This window comes from Mustela nigripes, chromosome 12 (assembly GCF_022355385.1).
Source record: "Mustela nigripes isolate SB6536 chromosome 12, MUSNIG.SB6536, whole genome shotgun sequence".
In the NCBI taxonomy this organism is placed as follows: domain Eukaryota; kingdom Metazoa; phylum Chordata; class Mammalia; order Carnivora; family Mustelidae; genus Mustela; species Mustela nigripes.
Genome location: NC_081568.1, coordinates 131,340,135 through 131,365,346, shown reverse-complemented (window position 1 = coordinate 131,365,346; position 25,212 = coordinate 131,340,135). Strand labels below are relative to the sequence as shown.

Here is a 25,212-nt window from a genome sequence, read left to right as displayed (position 1 = left end):
AATAAAAAAAAAAAAAGGAAAAAGAAAAAAAAAGAGGCTGCAGGAGCTGAAAGAGAGAGGGAAAAGAGGTTTCCAACCTGAGGGAGGGAGGGAGATGGTGAGGATCTCCCAAAGACCTCTTCCACTGTAGACCCAGGACAGATTAAGCTGAGAAGCAATTCATCGATTAATGAGAACAGTGGTGTCCTTTGGTCCTTCTTTTAGTCATTCTTTAAAGCAAGGCAAACTTTATTTAGCCTGGTGACCAGCCAAGGAGGGCAAGAATTGAGCAAGTCCTGAGCCCAATCCTAGCTCTTGTTCTTACTATGTGTGATCTTGGTTAGACAATGCTCTTAAACTCCCAGCTACATTTCCTGCATTTATAAAACGAGGATACTGTTAGATCTATTTTATGAGATTGCTGTAGGGAATTATCGAAATAACACATTTAAGTTATTAATGATCAGCCATTATACTAAGTGCTTGAAAAGGTAAGCTATTGTTTTTTTTCCTGAAGAGCAGATATTGTTAGAGCATCTGTCCCTCACTTTGAGGGGTCCCATTGTGGTGGGACACTGAACTAGATATAAGACTAGGTTCGGTTTTCGGCTTTAGATATTTGCTTTACTTTGTGGATTGGCTGTGTTGGAGCATCCCTTTAACACTTAGCCAGGCTGTTTACAACTCTGCCTCACCCTTCCTTCCTGTTTGCACTGAGCTTAGAGCTCAGCAGTAATGAAAGTTGAGATTCATCTCAGCTCTTTTCTGAGCATACATGTGCCTAGCTTTGCCATGTCCCAAGCATGTGCATAGCTTTCTAAATTCCCTAATATGCATGATGACTTTTGAATGCCCTGATTCCCTAGAGCAACTCTCTCTCTGGCTTCAGTTTCTTGTATGTCCCGACCGTCATTCTTTGCCCTAAGTGGTTGAGGTTTTTCTGATCACCTTACAGTGTTTTCAAGAAATGCTTACCATTTTTCTAAGCCTGAGTAGAGCTCCAGTTAGGGAAAACAAATGAGCACTTTGCATTAGTTTTTTAGGTATCCCCTAGAGAAGTTAGTACACATAAACACACTAGCTTGCAAATAATATCTCCTCTATCCCTTCCAGAGTCAAGGACCATGTCCCACAGTGGCACATGGGGTACCACAGATGCCAGGAAGGCAGTGGGGGCAAAGGCAAGTAAAAACCCCACAAAGGTTTCCTACCATTAAGTTGCATTTTTCTTGATTCTGCATTCACTTGGTTGCTGTAAATTTGTTGTGTAGAGTTCTGACAAAGTTGGTTCTGACTTTCTGGTTATTTTTCTCTAAGTTTCTATGGAGGGACAGAAGTTTGGAACTGCCCACTTGCCATCTTGCTGGCATCACTCCCCTAGTTACTTAACACTGGACAAGTCACAACCTCCCTGTTACCTGATTTCTTCCCTAAACAAAACTACTCAGAAAATGCCTGAGGGCTGCTGTGAGGAGTAAATATGGGAATGTGAAAGACTTCTACAAAATATAATGCACATGAAACCTTTAGAAAGTAGGTGACTTGTTTTGTGAGACAAAATTTAAAAATGTTTTTTTTTAATTTTTAAAAAATTAAATTTTTTTTAAATGGTGGGGAAAAAAGTTTAACTTCATATATTTTTCCTGATCTTCATTCCTACCTACAAAAATATAACATTTCTTTTACCAAGGGCCTGAGTAGCACTCTAGCATGAGTAAGAGAAAAATAGTTTTTATTTCAACATTTTATTGAAACTTTTCATATTACACAATTTGCTGAAAACATTTGAAACACTAGACAAAAACAACTTAAAAACACACACACATACAGATACCTCTTCTAGCTGAGGTAATATTGCAAAAGACTCATAATATCACAAGTTTTTGTTACTCTGCTATACAACTTGGTTTATCACATTAATGATACTCAATGACTTTTCAAAAGAAAGAAGACATTACACATCCAGTTTAGAGAGAGCAAGAGAACTGTGCAATTACCGGAAAAGAAGAGAAAGCAGAAATGCCAAAGTATCACTTAAATTCTAATGCAATGTGAATTGCTGCCAAGGGGATTTTGTTTGCTTATATATTATTGAAAATAATTAATTCAAACCTGTTTTTTAAAGAGCTGGCAGAGTAGTCTTTCATGTCCCAAAAGATGAAGAAATCAAACTGAGGGTGAATATCCTCCACAATCTCAGTTGCAAAAAACAAATACCAAAGCGTATGTTTTATTTTCTGAGCAGATATGTGAATACACAGAAATATTGAAGCATTCATGTCCAATCAGTAAAGTGAATGCTTTGTGCAGTTGTTAACAAAGCCAGTGCTAAAAAGACAGTTGTGAGTAGTCAGGCATGTTTGCAAAAGTGAGAGAGAGCTCCTCACTCTCCAGTTGTTTCTGAAAATGGCTGAGTTATCAGATCCCCCAAATCTTGGTCATTTTGAAATCAGTTTGTTTCATATCTGTAATATCTAGTGCTGGGAGTTTGGTGCCTTCAATAAATTTAAAAACTTAAAAAAATTTAAAAACTTAAGGATTATTTTTCAAGGGCTCATAAAATAGAGAAGGGTAACTCAAGGGAAATTTATATGCAAATGTGCTAAATCGATTCATAAATTCACTTATCATACTAAGTATCAGGTTTTTCAGATTTTTTCAAAAGAATTTATTTATTTATTTGACAGAGAGAGATCAGAAGTAGGCAGAGAGGCAGGCAGAGAGAGAGAGGAGGAAGCAGGCTCCCCGCTGAGCAGAGAGCCCGATGCGGGACTCGATTCCAGGACCCTGGGATCATGACCTGAGCCAAAGTCAGTGGCTTAACCCACTGAGCCACCCAGGCGCCCCAGATTTTTCAGTTTTTAACTCAATCTCTTTCATACTATTTGACTCAGATGAAAGAAACCCTACAATGTAAAGCAAGCAAATCACACTTCAGCTCCATGGCCAAAATCTGGCTTATGTAAGAGGACCATTGGGCCTGTGGAACGTTTTAATAGAATCTTATTTATGAATGAATTAAAAAATATTCTGAGCTATTATTTAAAAAATGTAGCCAATGGATATTTGACTTTGGCACGTGTATGGTAAGGAACTAGAGCAATTTTTAGATGGAGAGTGTGCCTAAATTCATTTAAATATATTTGGCCAGCATCTAAGTTCTTGAATTTTAAGAATTTTAGTTTTTCAACTAATTTAGAATGGCACTGAAGAATGTTTAGTATTTTACTTGCCACATCCCAACTTGAATATTAATTTGTATTCTGTCTCCAAAGAGACAAAAGACCAACCTTACTTGTATGTGGTTGACTATGTATCTTGCAAGGATTCTATAATGAGACAGATTTATGTTAACTGAACCTTCACACTGATTTTTGTCAAAAATCTTGAAATAACTAATTTTTAACTACATGATGATCTCATGGACTCTCATTAGTAAATATTTGATTCCATTCAGATTGCTTTCTAGAAATTTTCTGGAACTTGAAATTTTCTGAAGTTTACTTATTTGAACAATCTTTGATTATAATAAAAATGATTAGAAGTTGAACAGATTATACACATCTAAAAATTTACTTAGCAGTTCAAAAGCACTGAAAACAATTTAAGTGTCATAGGTACTGCAAAGCAAACCATGATCTAAGAGATTAACCAGAAAATACAACATGTGACCAGTGGCATTTAATTTTATTTTCCCCTCTTGGTGGAATTTAAAAATGGAAAACATATGTATTTTAGTGATTTTTAAAAAACCACACACATACCACACAAGACCATAGACAGAGTTGCTACTTACATATGGTTTTACACTTTTTGGATAACATCTTTTGGTTCTAAAACTATTTATCACAAAAAGTAATTGTTACACTGACACTTAGCAAGTAAATTTCAGTTTTAGGCTGGCCAATATTGGTGCAAAATCATTGCACTTGTGTGCTAAATGGTTTGTAGTAAAACTGTGATCACTCCTGTGAGGAAATGAAACTCTAAAATGTTTAATGATGTATCGGTCAAATGCTTATTATTTATTATACAAAGAACCTCACCCACCAACTTCAATTTAGGAACAGGCAGAATTTTTTTTTTTTAAACAAACCGACAACCATGTTTTTGCTTATTATTTTTGAGATTTACTTCTTTTCCTCATCCATAAAAAGCAGGACGAACCCTTTAATGTTTTTATTTTTTCTTCATTATTCATTCAAACAAGTTTAAACAAAAGGTGATAAGAAATAAACTTGCTTTTCCCTTTATGTGTATCTAGTTTAGAGAATAAAACTATTAATAAAAACTAGAAGAAAATAAAAACTGAAGCCATTATTTAATGATGACTATATGGAAGGCAAGAGGCACACACTTTCACATGAATTTTAATTGTGTTTCCTCTAAGACAAGTCATTCAGAAATATAAGGCAAGTAACATTCCTTTCAGGACACAATTTGTAAATATGGAAACATTAGTAGTAGTCATGATTATTTTTTACTCTCTCGCTCTTAGGAGTGGCTCTAAAAATGGCCTGATGATTCACAAATCTAGGTAAGCAAATCAAACTTTATAAACATATGACAAATTTTCAGTTGCTGGCATTGAAAGGCTGGGTTTGGATATGGACAAATATACTGTTTGCCTTAAATCTTTTGGGTACCTTGTCTTTAATGTTTTGTTCTGCTATTCAAACAGAAAGTACATGACTTCCTTTTATGAAATAAGCTGATCTCAGAGTGGAAAATTTGTAGAGATGAAGGAAATTCCAAGTTCCGTGTATATACAAAAAATGGCTTTATATAATAAATATATAGCCATTACGAAGTTACACAGGGACAATGCAATTTAAAACTCTTCAAGTCCTGCTTACACGTGGGCAAATCCAGTCCTTCCCATCTTTATCACTGATGACATAGTTTATTTACTTAAAGGTAAACTATATTGGTACTATATACTCTATTAAGGATGACATAGCAGTATCAATCTAGAAGGTGAAATAAACTTCTAATAAATTCTTAAGTCAGATAGAATAAATTCAGCTCTGTGAAATCTTGTTTTATGTTTGCTGACAAATTTCTCCTTCTGCCCAGGATCATTTTAGTTTAGCATGAGTGCTACACTGGCTAGAATTCAATGCACAAGTGTTACTTTCACTGAGTTTTCGAATTTGGAATACTTTTCATCCAAAATATGTACCTATGTCTTTTAAAAAATGAAGAGTCAATGTATCAGCATGGGCTTTCCCTACCAGTTTCACTTTCGAATCCATTTTCCCCCCAATACTTCACTTTTATCCCTCATAATTTCATAACAAAGTATCCAGATTATATATTTTAGACTAACCAGGAACTTAAACCTCAAGCGCTATTTTGAAGAAGGGTGGAGTAAATAATTTTGGTAATCTGTAGAACAGCTGCATGCAGTGTGTACTGTATTATAACAGCACCAAACCCCTTATAAAAACCAAGCACTCCTTCCTCCTGCCTTATGGTATTGATACAGTCTCTCATTCCCTCGTACTGTGTGTTAATTGGAAGCACTTCATAGCCAAGGTCTGTATTGTCAATGATTGTGCGTGTTCCTTGAATGTGAAGGCGGTGCAAGACTGTTTCCAATGGGTAAAGTATAACATCAGAGCAAAGACTGGCAGCAAAGTTAGCAATAAGTTCTGGAAAATAAGCATCCAACATACTCTGCACTGGACTAGTGCTCTCAGCTAGATGGCTACTATAAGTCTTTCTCTTTAGAATTAGGAGGACAAACTTCTGAATGATTGAGCTGATGATGTAATGAAGAACTCCATGCAGCACCGTAGGGAAGATCAAAGAAAGGAGTGGGAGCAGTCGTTTGCTATGAGGCACTCCGAGGCCAATCACTCTTCCAATTCCTTCTTTTACACATTCCAAAATTCCAGTGTTATCGCGAATGATCTCACTCTGAAATAAAAATGATGAAACAAATAAAAGTGAACAGTTGCTTACTGTGCCAGAAGAAAGGACTCTTTTTAGGTCCCTTTTAAATCCCAATTTTTGACTACAGGGGGGAAATATCAATGGCTTGCACACTTCGAGAGTTATCTAAGCATTAGATTCTTTTTTCTTCTTTTCTTTTTTAAAGATTTTATTTATTTGAGAGAAAGAAAGAGAGAGAGAGAGAGAATGAGATGGGGGAGGCTCAGAGGGAAAAGCAGACTCCCTGCTGAACATGGAGCCTGACGTGGGACTTGACCCTGGGACTCCAGGATCAAGACCTAAGCCAAAGGCAGCTGCTTAACCAACTGAGCTAGCCACCCAGGCGCTCCTAGATTCTATTTTCAAATGAAATTAACTAACAGACAGCTGTGAAGCTGGGAGCTATTCTCACTGGGAAGGGAAACAGGGAGGAGATGGGGAAAGAACAACCCAGTTCCTCTATCTTCAAGAAGCTCCTTAGAATTCATTTTGAAAAGCTACCGGACACCTAAAGAGGTTGTAAAGTGCTTAGAGTTCTTAAAAACCGGCTTAAACCCTGCCTCCACCCATTACTTACCCATTATGTAACCTTGGGCTAGTTACTTTTCCTCAGAATCGGTTTACCATTCTATAAAAATGGGATTAGTCCCACCTCCCTTTTATGCACAGGGCTGCTGAGAGTATTACATGAAAACAGGCTTGGCTTCCAGAGGCACTCCCTCAATATTATCTACAATGTACGCCTTTTTACAGTGACATTAGGGAATAAGAGTCAACACAGATTCTTGATCAGAAAGGATATAAACATTGCAACCTGAGAACAATGGCATGAGTGTACACAGTGACCTTAAAATGTAGGAGGCAGATCACAGATTTTTAATAAAGACAGCAGATCAGCAGGAAGCTCATTTTTAAGAGCTTCAGGAGTTGCTGGAGATTTGTAAATAAATGTGTATTTTTCAGGGGAAAAAGTGTTCTCAGAAATCCGAGCTCCCAGAAGGGGGAAAAAACCCACTGAAATATGAATGAGGTAGGAAGGAAGAAGCTACGTAGTAAGCTGATTGTGTGCTAAAGAAAGGATGAGAATGGCTGCCTGTCAGTGGGGAGAAACAGACAAATCTCAGATGCGTGGTGGAGTTAAAACTAAGCAGGCATATGACTAATTGGTTATGAAGGATGAAAGAAACATAAAAACCAAGACTTTCTTAAAAATTAGAACTAACGTTTTGAGTCTCTGAGGGCAGATATCAATAGTCCCACTAGAGGAACAGAAGAAGAAGCTCAAAAGGAAACTAATTTTCAGGGTACTAAGAAGAGACTGTTTTATGAGTTGAGTATGAGGGGAAGATGATTTAATTCACATAGATATTAGAGTTGAAACAATTCGTAAGAGTAAATGAGTTCTTCAGGATGGTGACTATAGGATAAAAGCAGAGCAGGCCAAGGATAAAACTTTGGAGGACCGTGGAAAAGATGGGGAAGGGGTTATCAAAAGAACGTGCTCAAAAGAGAAAAACTGTAAGAAGCAACAGACAGACTTCTAGAAAATACACAAAAGGAGACAGCAGGTGGAATCTGGAGCAAGGAAAAACAGTGGCTGGATATTGGGTAAAAAAAACAAACAAACAACAACTGACAGTCAGCTGGGCACTTTATATAAATAACTCATCTAATTTTTATAACTTATTAAAATGCTATTCCCATCTTATGGATGAGAAAATTAAGATCTAGAAAGGTTAAAACATTTGTTTACTCACAGATCAAACTCAAGTAGAGAAATGTGATTTTGGTAAGGGTCTGTCTAAAGCTAAAACCTGTTCTCCCCAACATATCACATCGCTTATTTTTTTTTTTAAATCACTACCTTCCTGTTATTTTACCCCCTTATCTGTCAAATGTGGCTATCTCATTGAGTGATAGCTCTGTAAACCTCAGCCTTACACAAACATCATATCATTTGATACAATGCCAAAAGCAAGGGGAGAGGAAAGTATATTTGCATAGCAAAACATTAACTTTACTTAACTCAAGCTAATTATAAATAAATAAATAAATAATCAATCAACAATAAAGCCAGAAAAGCAACTAAATGGAAAAGAATAATTACAAAAGCAAAGGCTAATCCTGTGAGGTTCTTATAGAGGAAACACATACATACTGAAGACAAGAAATAAACAACAAGATCTGGTGTTGGAGGCAGGAGATAAGTGGTGTACAATTAATTGGATTTTGAGTATATGTGAAATTAATACTATCTTCCGGTTACAGTTTTAACTGTAGGAATGGTATGGTAAGTACATTAATACACTGTACTTGAAGGGCCACCATGTGGTTAGAAATGGTAAAACACTAAAAAACTGACAGGAGATTGCTTTAGCTTTGTAGAATTTAACACACCATGGTACCAAATGTTCCTTAAAAGGCATATTTAAAAAGAATGCTGTTTGTAAACATCTATGGGACTACCTTCTCACTATTGGGGTGATTATCCAGCATGTTTTATGCTCAGGTAATTAGTAATTTACGGTCTGGAGACAAGCCATAAACATCTGCGTTTTTCGTAAAGATTTAAAAAGTTGAAAAAACCAGATTCTTTGTATTAAGAATAAGCTCTTGGCTGGGTTCTGAGATACTTGAATGAACAATACTGCTGGCTATGGGATGGATAAAAAGAATTAAAACTAGAAGTGTGAAGTAATTTTGCAAAGGAAAGATATACAACCAGCAATGTACCTAGTATACAATCTCTGGGATATGGGTGGTATTTGAGAGATTAAAATTTTAAAAGGATAGTGTCTTAAACTCTTCTGGTATACAATCAGAATCTGATATAAACAATATAATTAATATCCAAAAAAATGACAATAAAAAGTAGCTCACCTGTACTGTTTCAATTAGACTTGCTGAATAAAAAGGCATTGCCACCATATAAGTTAGGCTGTAGAAATTAAAACAAATTTATCAGGATACTGAAACAACATGCTTATGCTAAATTTTGAATATCTACTTATATATATATCAATGTAATTTATATTCAAGCCTGAATATATTTAAGGTTTTCAACTATTAATATCTATAGCATAAAGATATCTGGAGACCTGAATTGTAAGATGCCTTATTGAACAGTTAGTGATAAAATTTAAGTAAACACAGGGAAAGGCTGCAAAGAAAAAGGATTTTATTTTAAACCAGTAAAATGTAGGCTTGGTTATGATTCACTGTCTAACCTGCATACAGCTAATGTAACCTTGTTGTATACCTGCATATAGCTAACATAGTCTATAAATCTGGTATTTCAAAGTTAGGATGAGGGATCCATTCCACTGTTTGCCTTTTTAGTGACATTTGAACAAGTATACTGTTCTGCTATTATCTTATTGATTATCATTATCCATTCCCAGATTTCCCACCCAGCAGAGCTAAGCCAGTGTTCAATGATGAGTGAAGTCCCCTTATATTAAAAAACAATATTGTACAGCTTTGCAAAGTTGTTTCCTATCATCACTACATAGACATAGTAATATTACAACTTTGCAAGCCTGCAAAATATAGTTATTTAAAATAACATCAAGGTGGGACTTACCTAACCCTATGGGCCAGGTCCTGGCAAGAAGTAGTTTTCAAGGTGAATGGAACATCACTAAGTAATAATGTGCTGGAATGTCCCACAGAGGGAGCCAGCAAGCTGGGGGATTTCCAATTCACAATCTTCAAAAAAAATTAAAAAGTGAAGAGTAAAATTCTAATCTACAAAAGTGGTCAGTGTTGTAAAATCATGAAGTGTCTTTAGGACTCCATTTTAATGACACTAAGGTTTGAGTCTGCTCATCACTATATAAATAAGTTTTTGTTTTTGCTTAATAAAATAATAATTTTTCTGGCAAATTGGTTTAAACAAGTTGAAGACCTCTGCTAACTTCCTAAGAACACAGAGAAAAATTAGGTTGTGATCTCAGCCTTTCAAATTTAGAAAGATCTATTTTAAAGATAATATATATTTTAGGATTTTATTCCTCAACTCTACATTAACTGTCTTTTGAAGTACTACTCCCATAAATATTTTATTGCCCTAATTTTCTTTGCTGTATTAAGATTTTTTTCAGCCCTAACACTATAAAAATTAATGCAAGTTTTCAATATAAGTGCCACTTTTGATACTTACGATTTTAGTAGAAGGTGTTCTCCTATTTGTTTAGGATTCCATTTATGTGAAATCTCTCTAAAAAATAAATTTCAATAAAACAGAAGCCATGTTATTTACAACATCTTGAATTAGTCTGACTTTCAAAAAGGTAACTGATTGCAATTAAGAAAAAAAATCTGTAGGAGAAATATATTCTAATGGTGAATATGTTCTTTTCTGGAACACCACACTTCAATTATGATGGTTTAAAAAGAAAAAAATATACTAAGTATTTTTCTAGGTGCTGAAAGAAGGGGTTGACTGAAGAGGCAAAACTACCACTAATTATAAAAAACTTAATACTTAAAGGAGGAACACGAAAACTTCAAGGAGGAGATATAAAGATGACAGGTTGAGGAAGAAAGAAGAGTTGAGATGGGGAAAGGGAGACAAGGCATAGGATAACGGATGAAAAAGGATGAGAATTTAAAAACACAATTAACTGTAATGCAGAATGAACGTGGCATTTGTGTAGCACCAAATTTTCCAAATGCCTTTCTTTATTATGATATTAATTGTGTGACCTTTAATATATTCTGATATCTTTCTGAGCACCTACAAGGCCAGGCATGGTGCAAAGTGCTTTGCAGGAGTTATTTCTAACTCTCACAATGACTTTGTTATCCCAATTTCATAGATGAGGAAATAGGCTGAGAGAGGGTTCATAACCTACCCAAAGCCATACAATTAGTTAGTGACGGAACTGGGTCCTAAACCCTGGTTTCTAGGTCTGGGAAGTCTGTACGCTCTGCCTGGACTTCCTCTCATCCCATTTGATATAGGAAGACATCCTGTGAGGTAAGCAGAGCAGGTGTGGTCCAGCTTGTTTTACTTATGAGACAAAGGAAGGTCAGAAGACCCGCAGGGACACATTCAGGTGACAGGCAAGGTCACCAGGTCTGAGATCAAGGTCTCACCCTGTGTGCTTCCTGCTGTTTAGGTCACCCTCGGAAATCAGAAAAAAGAGAAGATAAAGAAGAGAGGCAAGCTGCAAAAGTAAAAGAGGAGAAAGTTGTACCATGAGAAAAGTCAAAAAGGAGAAAGGAGAATGGAGAGAGAGCAAAAGGAAAAGTCAGTGAGGAAACGGAATAAACTAAGAAAGCAGAGAGAGAGGTAGAAGGGGTGGGAGAAGAGGGAGAAGGGAGAGAGAGGCTGAACAGCAGAGAGAGGGAAGTGTAAAATGAAATAAAGAGAACTGCAACCAGTGCCCTTGACAAAACCAGCACCCATGGCACCACGGCCCCAGCAGAGAGCTGAGGAAACATCTATCTGAAATGACTGAATATGACAAACCTAAGGAGACAGGGGATAAATTTATTTTGTATTAAAAAAGGTGTAGAAAATCATCATTAATAAATCCTCTAAAAACAAATTCAGTACAATTATAACATGGGTGATAGGCAGAATTTCTCAAAGAATGGAAGATCTGCAGAGAAACTTGAACAATAGACCAACCAACTCTGATCAGTAAGACCTTAGAGAGCCTTCTGGGTCACATTTTTATTAAATTAATACTAAGACTAATATTTTAGGCCTTAACAACCACAGAAAAATATAGCTGAAATGACCACCAATGATTTGGATGAAAAAATATAAAAAAGATCAGGCTTCCCATCTTTTTGACAGCGACTTCATGATTCTAAAACAATATATGCTACATGGTTTGCAAATCGCCTGGGTACTGCTGTTACTCTTACCATGGCCCTAGAGAGTACTACCACAGGGCAGTGATTTTAAGGACGAAACCATCATTAACATTAGACAGACGGGTCTGTAATCAGTATTTCTGTAAGGACAGGGCTACTCTGCCTTTGAATACAATACTAATTACTACTGCTAATTCTTAACACCAAAAAGATTATTAAAAGTGGGAAAAATGAAATTTAGAACCAAGTATAAAAAATATGAGACTCTCTTCCTTGTATCTCTATCTGTGGGTAAAACCTATTGCCACAGCTCTAGAAATTTAAATTAGCATGCTGAAACACTTTAGGAAAGAGAATAATATGAAAAATCTACTTGTGATCAAACCTCTTTACATTTCATTATCATTCATTCATTATTTATATTTCATTATAGGTAAACATATTTAACTCACTATTTTTACAAGCACAGCCTGCCCTTGAAAGAGAGCAATAAAGTAAAGAGAAATGACTTGCTTTTTCTTAAAATAGTTCTCTATTTGACAGATTGATATACATACATCCATGTATAATCAATACAAAAAAGCAACAGAATTTTTAAATAACTCTATTTTTAAAGTCTTTACTTATCATTCTCTCTCATTTTCACATGTACAGATAACTGCCCTCCTAAAAAAAACCTTCCCTCGGGCGCCTGGGTGGCTCAGTGGGTTAAGCCGCTGCCTTCGGCTCAGGTCATGATCTCAGGGTCCTGGGATCGAGTCCCGCATCGGGCTCTCTGCTCAGCAGGGAGTCTGCTTCCCTTCCTCTCTCTCTGCCTGCCTCTCCGTCTACTTGTGATTTCTCTCTGTCAAATAAATAAATAAAATCTTAAAAAAAAAAAAAAAAAAAAAAAAACCTTCCCTCAAGCAAACCCATCTTCCAGCTACTTCTCTTCCTCATTCCTCTGCACAGCCAACTTTCTGAGCTTGCTATTTTTCCATGTCCTAACACCCCATTCACCTCTGAACCCATGCCAAATTGGCTTTTACCCCATTATTCTAAAAAACAGCTCTTACCAAGGTCCCCATGACCTCTATGTCTACATCCAATGGACATCTTTAAGTCTGAGGGTTCTGGAGGGAAGGTGGGCAGGGGGATGGGTTCAATAGGTGCTGGGTGTTAAGGAAGGCACCGGTGATGAGCACTGGGAGCTGGATAGACTTTATTTCCCCTTCAGCAGACAGCAGGCCCTCAGGTTCCTCCCTTCTTCTTGAAGCATTTTCTGTCGCTGTATTCCACTATCGCATACTCTTCTGGTTTTCCTCCTCCCCTCTAGTCTCTACTTTTGACTCCTTTGCAGTAGGATTTTCTTAAGCCAGCCACCTATTCTAGAGTTCCTAAAGGGTCAGACCCTCTTTTTACTTTATATGTTATGCTTCTTCCTAATGTAATGTTATCCAAAACGATGCTTTAAAAACCTCCCAAATCCATTAGCTTCACTTTAGATTTCTCTGCATGTCAACCATGTATATCATCTGTCTCCTGATAACCCTACCTGGGTGTGGCAAAGCATCTAAAAATGAACTTGTACAAAATCAAGCTAATGATCTTTCTTGCCTATTCTTGGACTCTTTTAGTGGTCCCTGCTCAGTAACTACTAATAAAAAAGAAATCTACTGAATTGGAGAAAGATTACATTGTGTTTAAAATGGAATATGTTCAAAGTCAGTGAATTCAGAAGAGTAGTTAGGAGACACAGACAACATGAGGAGAAACTGCAAGATGTTTATACTGGTACAATACAAAATGTGAGATGCGTCAAATGAAGTTGGAGGTCAACCAAATGGTTTTTGTGAGACTGAAATACACAGCGAGCTTTGGTTACAGGTGTTCCTTATGTAAATGAGAAATAACATATGAAAGTAAAGGGTACATGTAGTCTCCCTTACCCCACTTGCGAGAAGATTTGGGGAAAAATTGGGATGGGGTCTGGGCGCTAGATAAAGAGATCACAGATGATTATCTTGGGTTACATACTTTTTCTTTTAAAGTAGTAATACTGTAAGCTCTAAGCTTGGTGACTTCATGGGCACTACAGACTTGCTCTTTTTCTTTCAGATGTGATCAAAATGAAAATGAAAATCTAAATATTTGTGAATCCATACCGTCTCACCTGTTCTACCTAGTGGTCGCTGTGCAATTAGGGAACCTCACTGTAGGAGATCCCCCAAGCTCATTCTCCTTGGGTGGTAACTTCTGTGAATCACTTTGGGTTACTGCTTTGCTACCCTGTCTGCTGTGACTTTGCTTTCTCTCTGCCTAAAAAGAGAATTTTTTAAAATTGTACTTCAGAGAATGGCTTTATTTGACATCTAGTTACATATGCCAAAATCCTAGAAGTCATCCAGGACAGCTCTTCCTCTATCACCTACTATCCCTAGTCCATCACTACATACCATCTGTTTTACCTAAACACATTTCAAAAGAATCCACTTAGATCCATCTCAAGAGATGCCACCCTGGTCCTAGCTACCATTACTTGTCACCCAGGTGACTATTGTAGAATATGAACATGTGTCCTCTTATCTACTTTGGTCCTCCCGAAATCTTCTCACCTCCATTTAAAATGATCCTTTAAAAACATGAATCTGATCATGTCACTGACCTCTCCTCAAAACTCTTCAATATCCTTGAAGTGGCCTACAAGGCCGTGTATCAATCAGGCTCTCACCTGTATCTTCAGCATTCTGTCACACAGCTCTCCCTCCTGCTCTCTGAGCTTTAGCCATATGAGCCTTCTCTCAAGTTACCAGAATTCTCCATGTTCCCCATGCAACACTGTCTTCCCACAAACTGTTCTGAGCCTCCTAATCAGCACTCAGATGTCAGGTTACATGTTATTTTATTAGAGGCACTGTTCCGAACCCTTTACTAATCTCACAGAATCTTTTCTTTTCCTTCTGGGAACACATCTCAATTTGTAATTATTTATTCATTAATGGGATTATTTTACTTAATGGATGTCCCTATACTGGATTGTAAGCTTCATGGTCACAGGTACCTTTTGTTTCCTCTCCTCACTGTATGCCTGATTTTCAGGAAAGGACTTAGCATATAGTAGATACTCAGGAAATGAATTAGTGAGCGGGATTTATCTGAAAAATTATCCCAGTAGAATACAACAAAGATAGACTTTTGCGTCTTCTTAATAAGACCCAAAATGACCAAGAGAAAATACATACCTATATTAACCAACATGTCTATAAGGTCTATAGAGTAAGAAAGTTAGATAACAAAGTTTAATGAAATTCTGCACCATCCTATTCCCATTCCTCTTTTTCCTTCCCTTAAACCCTAAGTTAAAGTGACTATTTCATCTCTGTGTTAAAGAAATAGCATTACCTGTCTGAAGTCCCAGAAGTCAGAAGTGGTATAGCCAGGACCAATAGTATTCTGACTACAAATATACAGAATTCTTTACACTTCAATATATAGAAATTCCTGAATTTTATTAGATCTTTATAAAATTTTGTGAGAGAATTTTAAGAACACTTGTTGACACTTAACCCACTGAGCCACCCAGGCGCCCCTGAATAAAGTTACTTAAGAACAGAAATTCAGATTTCTTAAGTATGAGAGGGGAAACTTTTAGTAGGCCAAATGTTTTGTTTTTGATTTTAACATTTCTTAAGTCTGTGTTAAAGAACTCTATGAAGTCCTCTGAAAGCAATTACGTTGGCAAAAAGCCCGATTTCAGTCTTTCCTGCCTTCATTTCATTCCCTGCAAATTCTGTATCCTAAGATTGAGACACTAGTGGCTGTACCTTCGACTACGTCACTTCCTAGTCAATCCAAAAAATTCACTCTGCCAGGGACTAACTCTGGATTAACAAACCATTCAAAGTTTTTGATGCTATCTCTGGCATACAGCACTATACACAAAGTTAGAGTCCTGCCAAATAGTACCTAAACAAATTTATGATTTCCACTATCACCTACTAATGTTCCTTTCATATATACTCCTTGTAAGGTTTCCTTCCTGTTATGCATTTACTGTCTCAAATGTGTATCTTTCTTCTCATGCTTTTCTGCTCTGACCCCAATATTCTACTTCAGAGAGTAAACAGACCCAGAAGCAAGTTTTCCTAATTTCTCTTCCCTCTCCTTCCAAATGTATCTACAATTCTACATTCTAATTCTCTCCTCTCGGCTTCTAAGACACTATTATCCTAGGTTACTACTATGTTCAATGGTTTTTGTGAGTATCTCTTAAAACTGCCTTTAATTACCTCTCCTACCACACACACCTTCACATACACACATGACATACACATATGCCTTCACACATCACCAAGGATACTGTCCTTGGTCCACTTTCTGTCATTCAGCGTACACGTGTCCTCAGGGTAATTCACCAGTCCTAATGCTTCAACTGCTACTTTTATGCCAGAACATCCAAAGTTATGCCTCCAGCTTCAAATTTTTTCTAAGACCCCAATCCATGGTGCCAACCACATATCAGAAATGTCCTCCTAGCTGCCCTGCAGGAATCTCAAACTTCATCTATTGAAAGATAAATTCCTCATCTTCTTTCCCACTCCAACTTATTCTTCTTTTTGTATTCTCCAGTCTAGAAGTCTATCACTGATGGAGATTTTCTCCCATCCCCTGATTCCCAATCTATCACCAATTATCTATTAGACTTCAGAAATGTCTATCCCTTTCTGTTCCACACTTCAGATACCTCTCAGTCTGGCCTAGATTACTATAACAGTTCTCCACAAGTCACTGGCTACACCAGTGTACTTTTTAATTTTATACTGCCACTTGAGTAAATCCTTGATCAAAGAACCCATATATTGAAACAAACACCTTAGATTCCCAATTACATAGAGAATGAAGTCAAAGTCCCTTACAAAGGCATGGCCATGCTTCCAACTAGCATCTCAGCCGCTTTTCCTATTATTCCATTCCATAAATGTCCAGTATTCCAAGCACAAGACTTTTATTATGCAGACCTTCCAATTTCCATAAAATTGGGCATACTCTCCTTTTCTGCCAAGTCAAATTCCTACTCATAATTGAAGATATAGCTCATATTTCAGTTTTTTCTTCAAACCTTTGCCAATAACTTCATGTGAAGTATCCCTGGGCACTGAATGGGGTTTGTTTAATTATAGCACTAATCTTGATGTACTACTTTAATTTGCTTACGTGTGTCTCCTTCACCTAAGAGGCTACTTAAACAGTAAGAACTGCTCACATACTCATGTTTGTTCCTTACTAGACAGTTGTTGAAACATAGTCGTCAGTAGGACCTGAGAGACCTATCTCAATAAATAGTAGACCAGGAAGCATTTTCTTTACCACATACTAATTCAGTAAGATATATCTAACTTTGGTCTCTATTTCATCTCTTAGCAACTTCAGGTAAGTTTTCAAATTCAATGTATTTTTAGAAACTATCATTTAAAAAAAAATTTTAATACGGAGCTAATATTGAAAAGATGCCAAAAAGGTACCTTGGTAAAGGTGTAAATTCACTTATTATTCCCTCTGCTCCAAGTGTGACTCCCTGGACAATAAACGTACTTCCCATTCCTTTCCAAAGGGCCCTCGGTCCCTAAAATGAACAAAATTTATTGTTATTTCTATTAATGCCTAAATAAGAAACACAAAAAAGGTCTTAATAAAACTTGATATTAAATGTTTACTAATATTTTCCAATAAGGCATTATTTTAAGACATTTTAGTAGATAACTACAACTACATTAATTCCTATCACTTTATTATTTGTTGAGTGGCCAACTTTAGGCGATGTGAATATTCCAATTAACTACATCTCTAATACTAATTAAACATACTAATATTTAATTAATTTCAGAAATGATGTGAATATATTAATTATTCAGTGACACCAAAAGACATCATTACCAGGTTACATTAGTTTTAAAGCAAGCATTAAAATATTTTTGTTAACTAAATTAAAAGGAATTACTCTTGGTTTAATTACCACTAAGACCATGTGGTACTTATATTATAAATAATCTTAATAGAACCTATAGACTAATTCTCACCTGAGTTTTGTTGAAGCTGTACATGATATTGATGACTGTAAAGGGAGTGAGATGGTAATGCCGAGCATGATAATTAACCTATGAAAGATTATGTTGTAAATTATTTTTGTTATTGTTTTGTCAAGAAATAACAATGTCATCAAAGATATACAAAGGAGTCAAAGCATAAACAAAAGTCCAATTCTAAAGTCATCAGAAGTTACCCTAAACAAAATTACTACTATTAAAAGTACATTTAAATAACTTATTAAAAGTACAGTATGTATGGCTATATATATATATGTATATATATATATATATAAAATGCACAATATACACAGTAATGTAGAATATATAATAAAGAAGGACAAGCTGTTTGACATTTATATTTCCATAAACACTAGAATTACATTTGGTGTAGCCAAACATTCATGCCATTGAACACACAGGAGCCACTGAAGAACTCAGAGAACGGGAGATTCATGTCTCCCAATACCAAGCACTTTTTACACTGTAAACTATGAACAATTGGTAAATTATGAAATCAGTAAAGGGGGGTGATATTTTGTAAAATAACAAAAAAGAAAGTATCAGAATTCATCACACATTCTCATGCCATTATTTCATAAAACATTTAAGTTACTTGTATAGATGTATACACTGAATCACAATGTGAAACTGTTGCTTTGCAAAATACATGTCTGAAATCCACTGTTCTAGGCTATCTGCACTGTTCATGCTTTTAATGACTATTTTTTGGGGTGCTGAAGCAAGAGCAGCTTAATTTGTAATTATTTATATATTTTCTAATTCAATTTTCAAAGAAGATTAAGTTAGATTATGGAAGCTTTTACCACAGTGTTGTCCACTTAATCCATGGGGCCATTCAGGGGATCTACAGGTTTAAAATTATCTTCTTAATGATACTAAGGCATCGCTTGTCTTTTTTATTGTGTTGACATTTTCAAAAATAACGCAAAACAATGGTGGCTAAAACTGCTTACTCCTTAGCATGACTCAAGACAGCTGGTAGCAAACTGTATTTTTGTACATATTATATTCCTTATCCCATTCACTTGGAAGGAGGAAAAAGCCACTTTCACTTAAGAATGTCCTTGGTGAAACAGTAAAATGCATTAATTTTATAAAATGTTGATTCTTAAGTATACATCTTTGTAATTACTATTCTGTGTGTTACATAATGAAGTAAGACTTCTGTTGTGAGGAAAAGCATTTGATGAAGCTGCAAGCTGAACTAGCTACTTTTTTCATGGAACACCATTTCTTCTGCAAAAACTGACTACCAGACTACAGTTATTAACATGTGAGAAAAACATGCAGGGGCAGCTGGGTGGCTCAGTTGACAAAATGTATGACTCTAGGTTTTGGCTCAGGTCATCTCATGGGTCATGGGATGAGTCCCACACTGGACTCTAAACTCACCCAGGAGTCTGCTTGAGAGTCTCTTTCCTGCCCTCCCCACCCATCTCCTCATTCTCTCTAAAACAAACAACTAAATCTTAAAATAAAAATAAAAATAAAAATGAACAAAGTGAGCCTATTGATTAAAGGAAAAAAAACTGGCATTATGGGATGCTAATGATAAATCTGACTTTACAAGCAAAATTTAGAATTCTGAAAAAACTGCATCTACCATGAAGAACTTACCAATACTGAAACACTTTTCTGGTGGGATTGGTAGTGATTTAATGACAATTTTTTAAAGTACTATAAAATCAAATGTCTTAACATTAGAAGATCTACAGAACTCAGTAAATCAGTATTTTTCTTTTTTTTTTTTAAGATTTTATTTATTTATTTGTGTAAGAGAGAGAGCACACAAGCGTGCATGAGCACAAGCAGAGGGAGCAGCAGGCAGAGGGAGAAGCAGGCTCCCTGCTGAGAAAGAAGCCGGTTGTGGCACTTGATCCCAGGAACCAGCATGACCTGAGCCTAAGTCAGACACTTAACCAAATGAGCTACCTAGGCGTCCCAGTATTTTGCAAAAAATCAACACATGATGTTATAGAATCATACATAGATCAATAGATTTTAATGTAAGAGAGTACAAAAAGTTAACTCACATGGTTTGAAATTTCTCACTGCAAATAACCTTTAATATATTACTATTTATTAAGTTTTGGTGTAGTAAAAAAGAAGAAAATCTGCTAATTATCTGAAAAAGATATAAAATATTCCATTTTCAATACATACGCGTATAAGGTTAGACCTTCTTCTTTCAAAACCAAAATTTTTTATGATGTAAGAGTTTTCAAGACCAAAAAGTTTGAGACTGATCTGATCTGATTCTGGTACATTTCACATGGAGTAATAGTTACACAGTTTCAGCCATTGATCTGAGTTCTGTATTTTAAATCAGAGTAAGGATTATTGTTTAGACGGTAACAGAAAAGTTCATTTACCTGACATTGGCGACGTAGAACAATGCAAGGATGAGCCAGTACATTTTCTGTAAAGAGGCTATAAAAGAATAATTTATATATATATATATTATAATTAATATATATATATTTTGTGTATACACACACACAAGCACACACACACACACACACACACACACACACATATAATAGCCAAAACTTAAATTACAACAAATATGTATCTGAAATTATTCTTGCTTGAAGAATCATGCATTATTTTGTTTCCCATTCTAACAGTTAAAAAAAAATTGTCTGGATATATTGGCAAATCATTCTAAGAACAACAAAATTCAATATGAAAAGAATTAAAGCCAGATCTGTAAACTGGTAAGCAAGGGCAGTAACAGAAAATAGTAATACATGTCCTCTAAAGATGAAACTACAGCTCCGTGCATGAAATGGGAAACTCCTTTCTTAGACAACTTCAATGCTCCTTTCCATTTCTTTCAGAAGATATCCTATGAACAAAGTTCCTATCAGAAGAGTCATCTGTCCTTCATGAACCACCTTCTATACATTTTAGTTCTGATGTACATTGCATTTAAGTTATTAGGGATTAAGTTATAAGGATTTTAATAACTATTAATTGACTACTATTTTGGATATAATATATTTCTTCTGAGAGCATTCCCTACAAAATAATTACAATTGCAGGCTTACATAATAACAGTGACAGCTGCACAAGCATGAGAGCACATGCAGGGCATATACATATACGCATATAAATAATGTAATCAGGGGCGCCTGGGTGGCTCAGTGGGTTAGAGCCTCTGCCTTTGGTTCAGGTCATGATCCCAGGGTCCTGGGATCAAGCCCCGAGCCCCACATCCGACTCTCTGCTTGGCGGGGAGCCTGCTTCCCTTCCTCTCTCTCTCCCTGCCTCTCTGCCTACTTGAGATCTCTTGTCAAATTAAAAAAAGAAACAAAAAAACCCCCCTTAAAATAAATAAATGAATAAATAGATAAATAATGTATCAAATGAACAACAGCTTTTAACAGTGAGGCTAAAGAAAAATTAATTCTAGTAAAAGGAAAATCTTAATTCACAATTATGCTCCTATTTAAAGTAATACTCTCAGTTTTAATTATGCAAATAAGATAATTTTTTTCTTGATTAAAATTTTAAAACAATGAGTTGTCCTGGCATGCAACATAACCCTTTGTGGAATTCTGATGTATTTTGAAATAATATTCATTAGAGATCACATAATGAAAACTGGGGGGTTTCTTCCCCACGAAATGATCATTAAAAATAAAAAAAATAACGGTGGTCGTTAAATGCTGATTGTAAGCAAAACCCAGACTCCATGTTGTTAAATATCATATTACAATTAGAATGTTTGGGGGAGGGTTCAATGCAAATAACTTTCTCTTAGAGGGGGGATTAGATCAGATTTTTTGGACACTGACACATGAAAGTTATTAAAATATAACTTTCAAAATTATTTTGTGGTTATAAATTGAATGACTATTCTCTATCCTTACTAAAAAAAATCAAGTTATAGATTTTAAATAACTTTTTCTTTTCTTTTAAAGATTTTATTTATTTATTTGACAGAGAGAGATCACGAGTAGGCAGAGAGGCAGGCAGAGAGAGAGAGAGGAGGAAGCAGGCTCCTGCTGAGCAGAGAGCCCGATGCGGGACTTGATGCCAGGACCCTGAGATCATGACCTGAGCCGAAGGCAGCAGCTTAACCCACTGAGCCACCCAGGCGCCCTTAAATAACTTTTTCTGAAAAATATTATTCAACATTTAATTTATTGCTCCGAAGAATCAATCTAAAGGAAGCAATACTAATCATTTAATATCCTATATTAAAACACTCTGAATAAAACACTTTAAATAAAAACTTCAATTAAAAATCATTAGAAAAAAAACATTACCTTGCAAGGCCAATACCAAATCCAGCAAATCTATTCAACTGCTCTAAAATAGGAAGAAATAAGATTACTCATAACCAATATTTAGGATTATTGTAAAATTTTTTTTTCTTTTATTAACATGATATTCATTTAAATTCTAGGTCCTAGAGTCAAATTCTGATATGGGCCAGGGAAGCTGTGGGAAGCTGCAAGACAGACCTGCTCTTCAGCTCCAATTCACTGTTGACATGTGGGACTGTGGGCCCAGTGTTTCTAAACTGTTATTTTTCTGAAGAGATATTGTCATTTTTACATAATATCTTCCAATTTCAAAATACCAGCAACTATTTTAAAAAGCATTACAACACTGTGGGCCAAATCAAACATGTCTGCAGGCAGAAATTAAGGATTACCACTTTTCAACTTCTAACTACAATTTAAATTTTTTTAACCAGCAACTTCACCTCCTATCTTGTAAAATTAGTCACTTGCTGTTATTGATGGAAAACATCTATGTTAAATGAACAGTTGCAAGTAAGACACCTCAAAATTATTAAATCAAAAGCGTACTTAGGGTAATCAGAATGGTTAAATGAGGCTCTCTTCTCAACAAGTTTTAAATATTTTGAGAGTAACTGCTTAGTTAGATCTCTGTGAGAAGCTACTGGGTACATACGCGCTACTCCTGATGTCATTTCTATTGTCTTATTAGAAAAGTTTACAGCTGGAAACACTCCTATGCATACGTCAAAACAAATAAAAGAATTTCTCCTTGGCTAAAAATCTCAAAATCATGATGGTGAAATACCACAACCTCAGGGGGCCAGACATTACATTTCTACTATAATACAATATTCACAAGGGATAATTTTTTTCTCTCCTCCTCTTTTCTCTCTCTCAGCTCTTTCACATGCTGTCACTATTTCCTTACAGTCAGAATAAGGCCATGTAAACATGTCCCTGGGGAAACTATTTTGTTAACCCTTGCCTTAGAAAATGTACAAGCCAGATAGAAGGTTCTTTTGCCAATGAAGATATTTTCCTCCTTTCAGCTTTTCCCTTTTTGCATGTATATTAACAGAAAATGCCACGGATATTTTCTGCAAAGTGCTAGAAAGGTTTATTAACTGTGTAAGCTAACTAGGTCTCTCAGTCTTCAATTCTCCTTGCAAAATTACCACCGCCAACCTCTTAACTGCTGCAAACACTCCCTGGTTTTAAGAGTTCCTCCTCACTGTAACCACTAAAGCACAAATTATAAAAAGATAAAAATATCAGCTTTACTGCCTAAGAAGTTAACTGTGTAGCAATCATATATGCATTTTGAATTACTTATAGCTTTCCACAGAAAAAAAACTAGAGGGGACCACAGAAAGAAAACTAGAGAGGGTGAAAAAACAAACTGTATAACACTGTGTAAGATCCTCCTCCTCATCCTCACTTGCTCTTAAGTGATATTTAAAATCTATTCCTCCAAGGTAACTCAAATCAAATAAAAATTATTGTACTTCCAAGTACACACAAATAAATGCAAATGAACACATCCAGAATATACTTAATATTTAATGGTCTAGTCTATTATTCTAATGATTCCAAAATGGGAGGAGGCAGTGACTATTTCCATTTTGTGAATAAACAAAAAGTTGAGAATATTTAGATCACAGTGTTATAATTAAAACACAGGTCTTCCGACATTCTACAGTGAATAATTATGTCTTGATTCCAACGTCTTGACATTGTCTCAGTGTTTTTTACTTCTTAGTGGAGTTTTTAGGTGAGAAATAGGCGATGGGAAAATGTAGGAGTACAGTTTGAGAGTCTAGAAAACAGACAAAACTCCTATGATTAAAAGAGAAAAGGAAGGAAACGAATTTTTTTCTTTTTAGCTTACTATGTGCTCCATACTATACGAGGCATTACTTACACTTCATTTTATTTAACCTTAAAAAAACTCTATGAATTATTCTTCTAGCACCTGAAAGGTGAAAAGACGCAAGGCTCTCAGAGGTTAACAAAATGTCTTAGCTTTTGAGAGTGGTAGAGTCAGGTTTGAATCGAAGGCTGCCAATGCTGAAAAACTTTACAGAACCCAAAGCTACCACTATTAATTCAAGGCAATAATGGTGTCAGTGAACTAGGTATTGTTCACATAATTCCCAATAAACAATAAACAATCCAATTTCCTTCCTTCTTGATTTAGGCCATGGGATGTCACACACCAAAACCCTTCGAAGCTCCTACCACGCAGCCCAGAGCTAAGGCAGGTGTCTGTTCCCGAGGTGATCCGGGAGGAAAGGTTTGTGCAAGGAAGAGGGAGCAGGCCCGCTGCAAGGGCAGAGGACGAAAGGAGGGCAGAGGGTGTGGCGCGCGATACGTCCAGCGACACCGGAGGCGGGACCCTCGGCGCGGCTTCCGCGGTCTGCAGGCCGCGGGCCGCGGCCCCGCCACTCCACCCACCCCTGCCTCGCTCCCAAGTCCCTCACCGGTGCTCTGTCCCGGCACGCCGCCGCCGCCGCCGCCGGGAAACGGTTCCTCCGCGGGGCCCTCGAGCGGGGTGGAGGGGCCGGGCACGCCGTAGGGCGGGCTCTTCTCGCCCCAGTGCAGGTTGCGGCTGCCGGGGATGTCTGGGGGAGTGGTCACCCAGTGGCTCAGGTCCGACGCGGAGCTGAAGGACCTGGCAGGGAAAGCGCCGCCAAAACCCTGCTCATCCCGAACACCGCCCCGATAGCCCAAGCCATCGAATCCGTCCGGGCGCCGCGGATGCATCGCAGACGGCGCAGGATGACGCGAGCCCACCCGGAGCCCACGACCACTGGGGCCACCGCGACCTCCGGCCACTCGGCTTCTTCCCGGCCCCCCGCCGCGTCTGGAGCGATCTGACAACCGGAAGTCACGTTGCAAACCCGGAAGTTCGGCGAGCACGTGATCATAACCTTTTCCGGCGGTGTGGTGAGAGAGAGCGTTGCTACGGAGACGCGGCGGTCACCTAGGGCCAATCCTTAAAGAAAATCGCTGTCTGGAGGAGGTGGAAAAATGACTGTGGGGTTAATGGAACATTGTACCAAAGAGATGCCAAGGGAACTGGGGTGGGAAGGACAGCCTGGATAAGCGGAGGTCGAATAAAGACG

The 25,212-nt window shown here is 36.9% G+C and overlaps 1 protein-coding gene across 1 annotated transcript; it reads right to left on the bottom strand.

The window, feature by feature from the left end:
• Positions 1-3,647: 3,647 nt before the first annotated feature.
• On the bottom strand, positions 3,648-25,026 carry SLC25A46 (solute carrier family 25 member 46). The gene is made up of 8 exons (XM_059418348.1): positions 24,568-25,026; positions 22,106-22,148; positions 20,204-20,261; positions 17,802-17,879; positions 17,247-17,347; positions 10,079-10,135; positions 8,797-8,854; positions 3,648-5,901 (listed from the first exon to the last, which is right to left on the bottom strand). Exons 1-8 carry the CDS (start codon positions 24,848-24,850, stop codon positions 5,323-5,325), a joined length of 1,257 nt encoding a protein of 418 aa, XP_059274331.1. The 5' UTR covers positions 24,851-25,026; the 3' UTR covers positions 3,648-5,322.
• Between the last annotated feature and the right edge of the window lie 186 nt (positions 25,027-25,212).

Excerpts from the sequence above, each read along its gene's own strand:
- SLC25A46 (XM_059418348.1), bottom strand. The coding sequence starts at position 24,850 with ATGCATCCGCGGCGCCCGGACGGATTCGATGGCTTGGGCTATCGGGGC. Across the intron at positions 10,136-17,246 it reads GAATTTACACCTTTACCAAG|AGAGATTTCACATAAATGGA; the intron begins GTACCTTTTTGG and ends TTTATTTTTTAG. Across the intron at positions 5,902-8,796 it reads GTCTAATTGAAACAGTACAG|AGTGAGATCATTCGCGATAA; the intron begins GTGAGCTACTTT and ends TTTTTATTTCAG.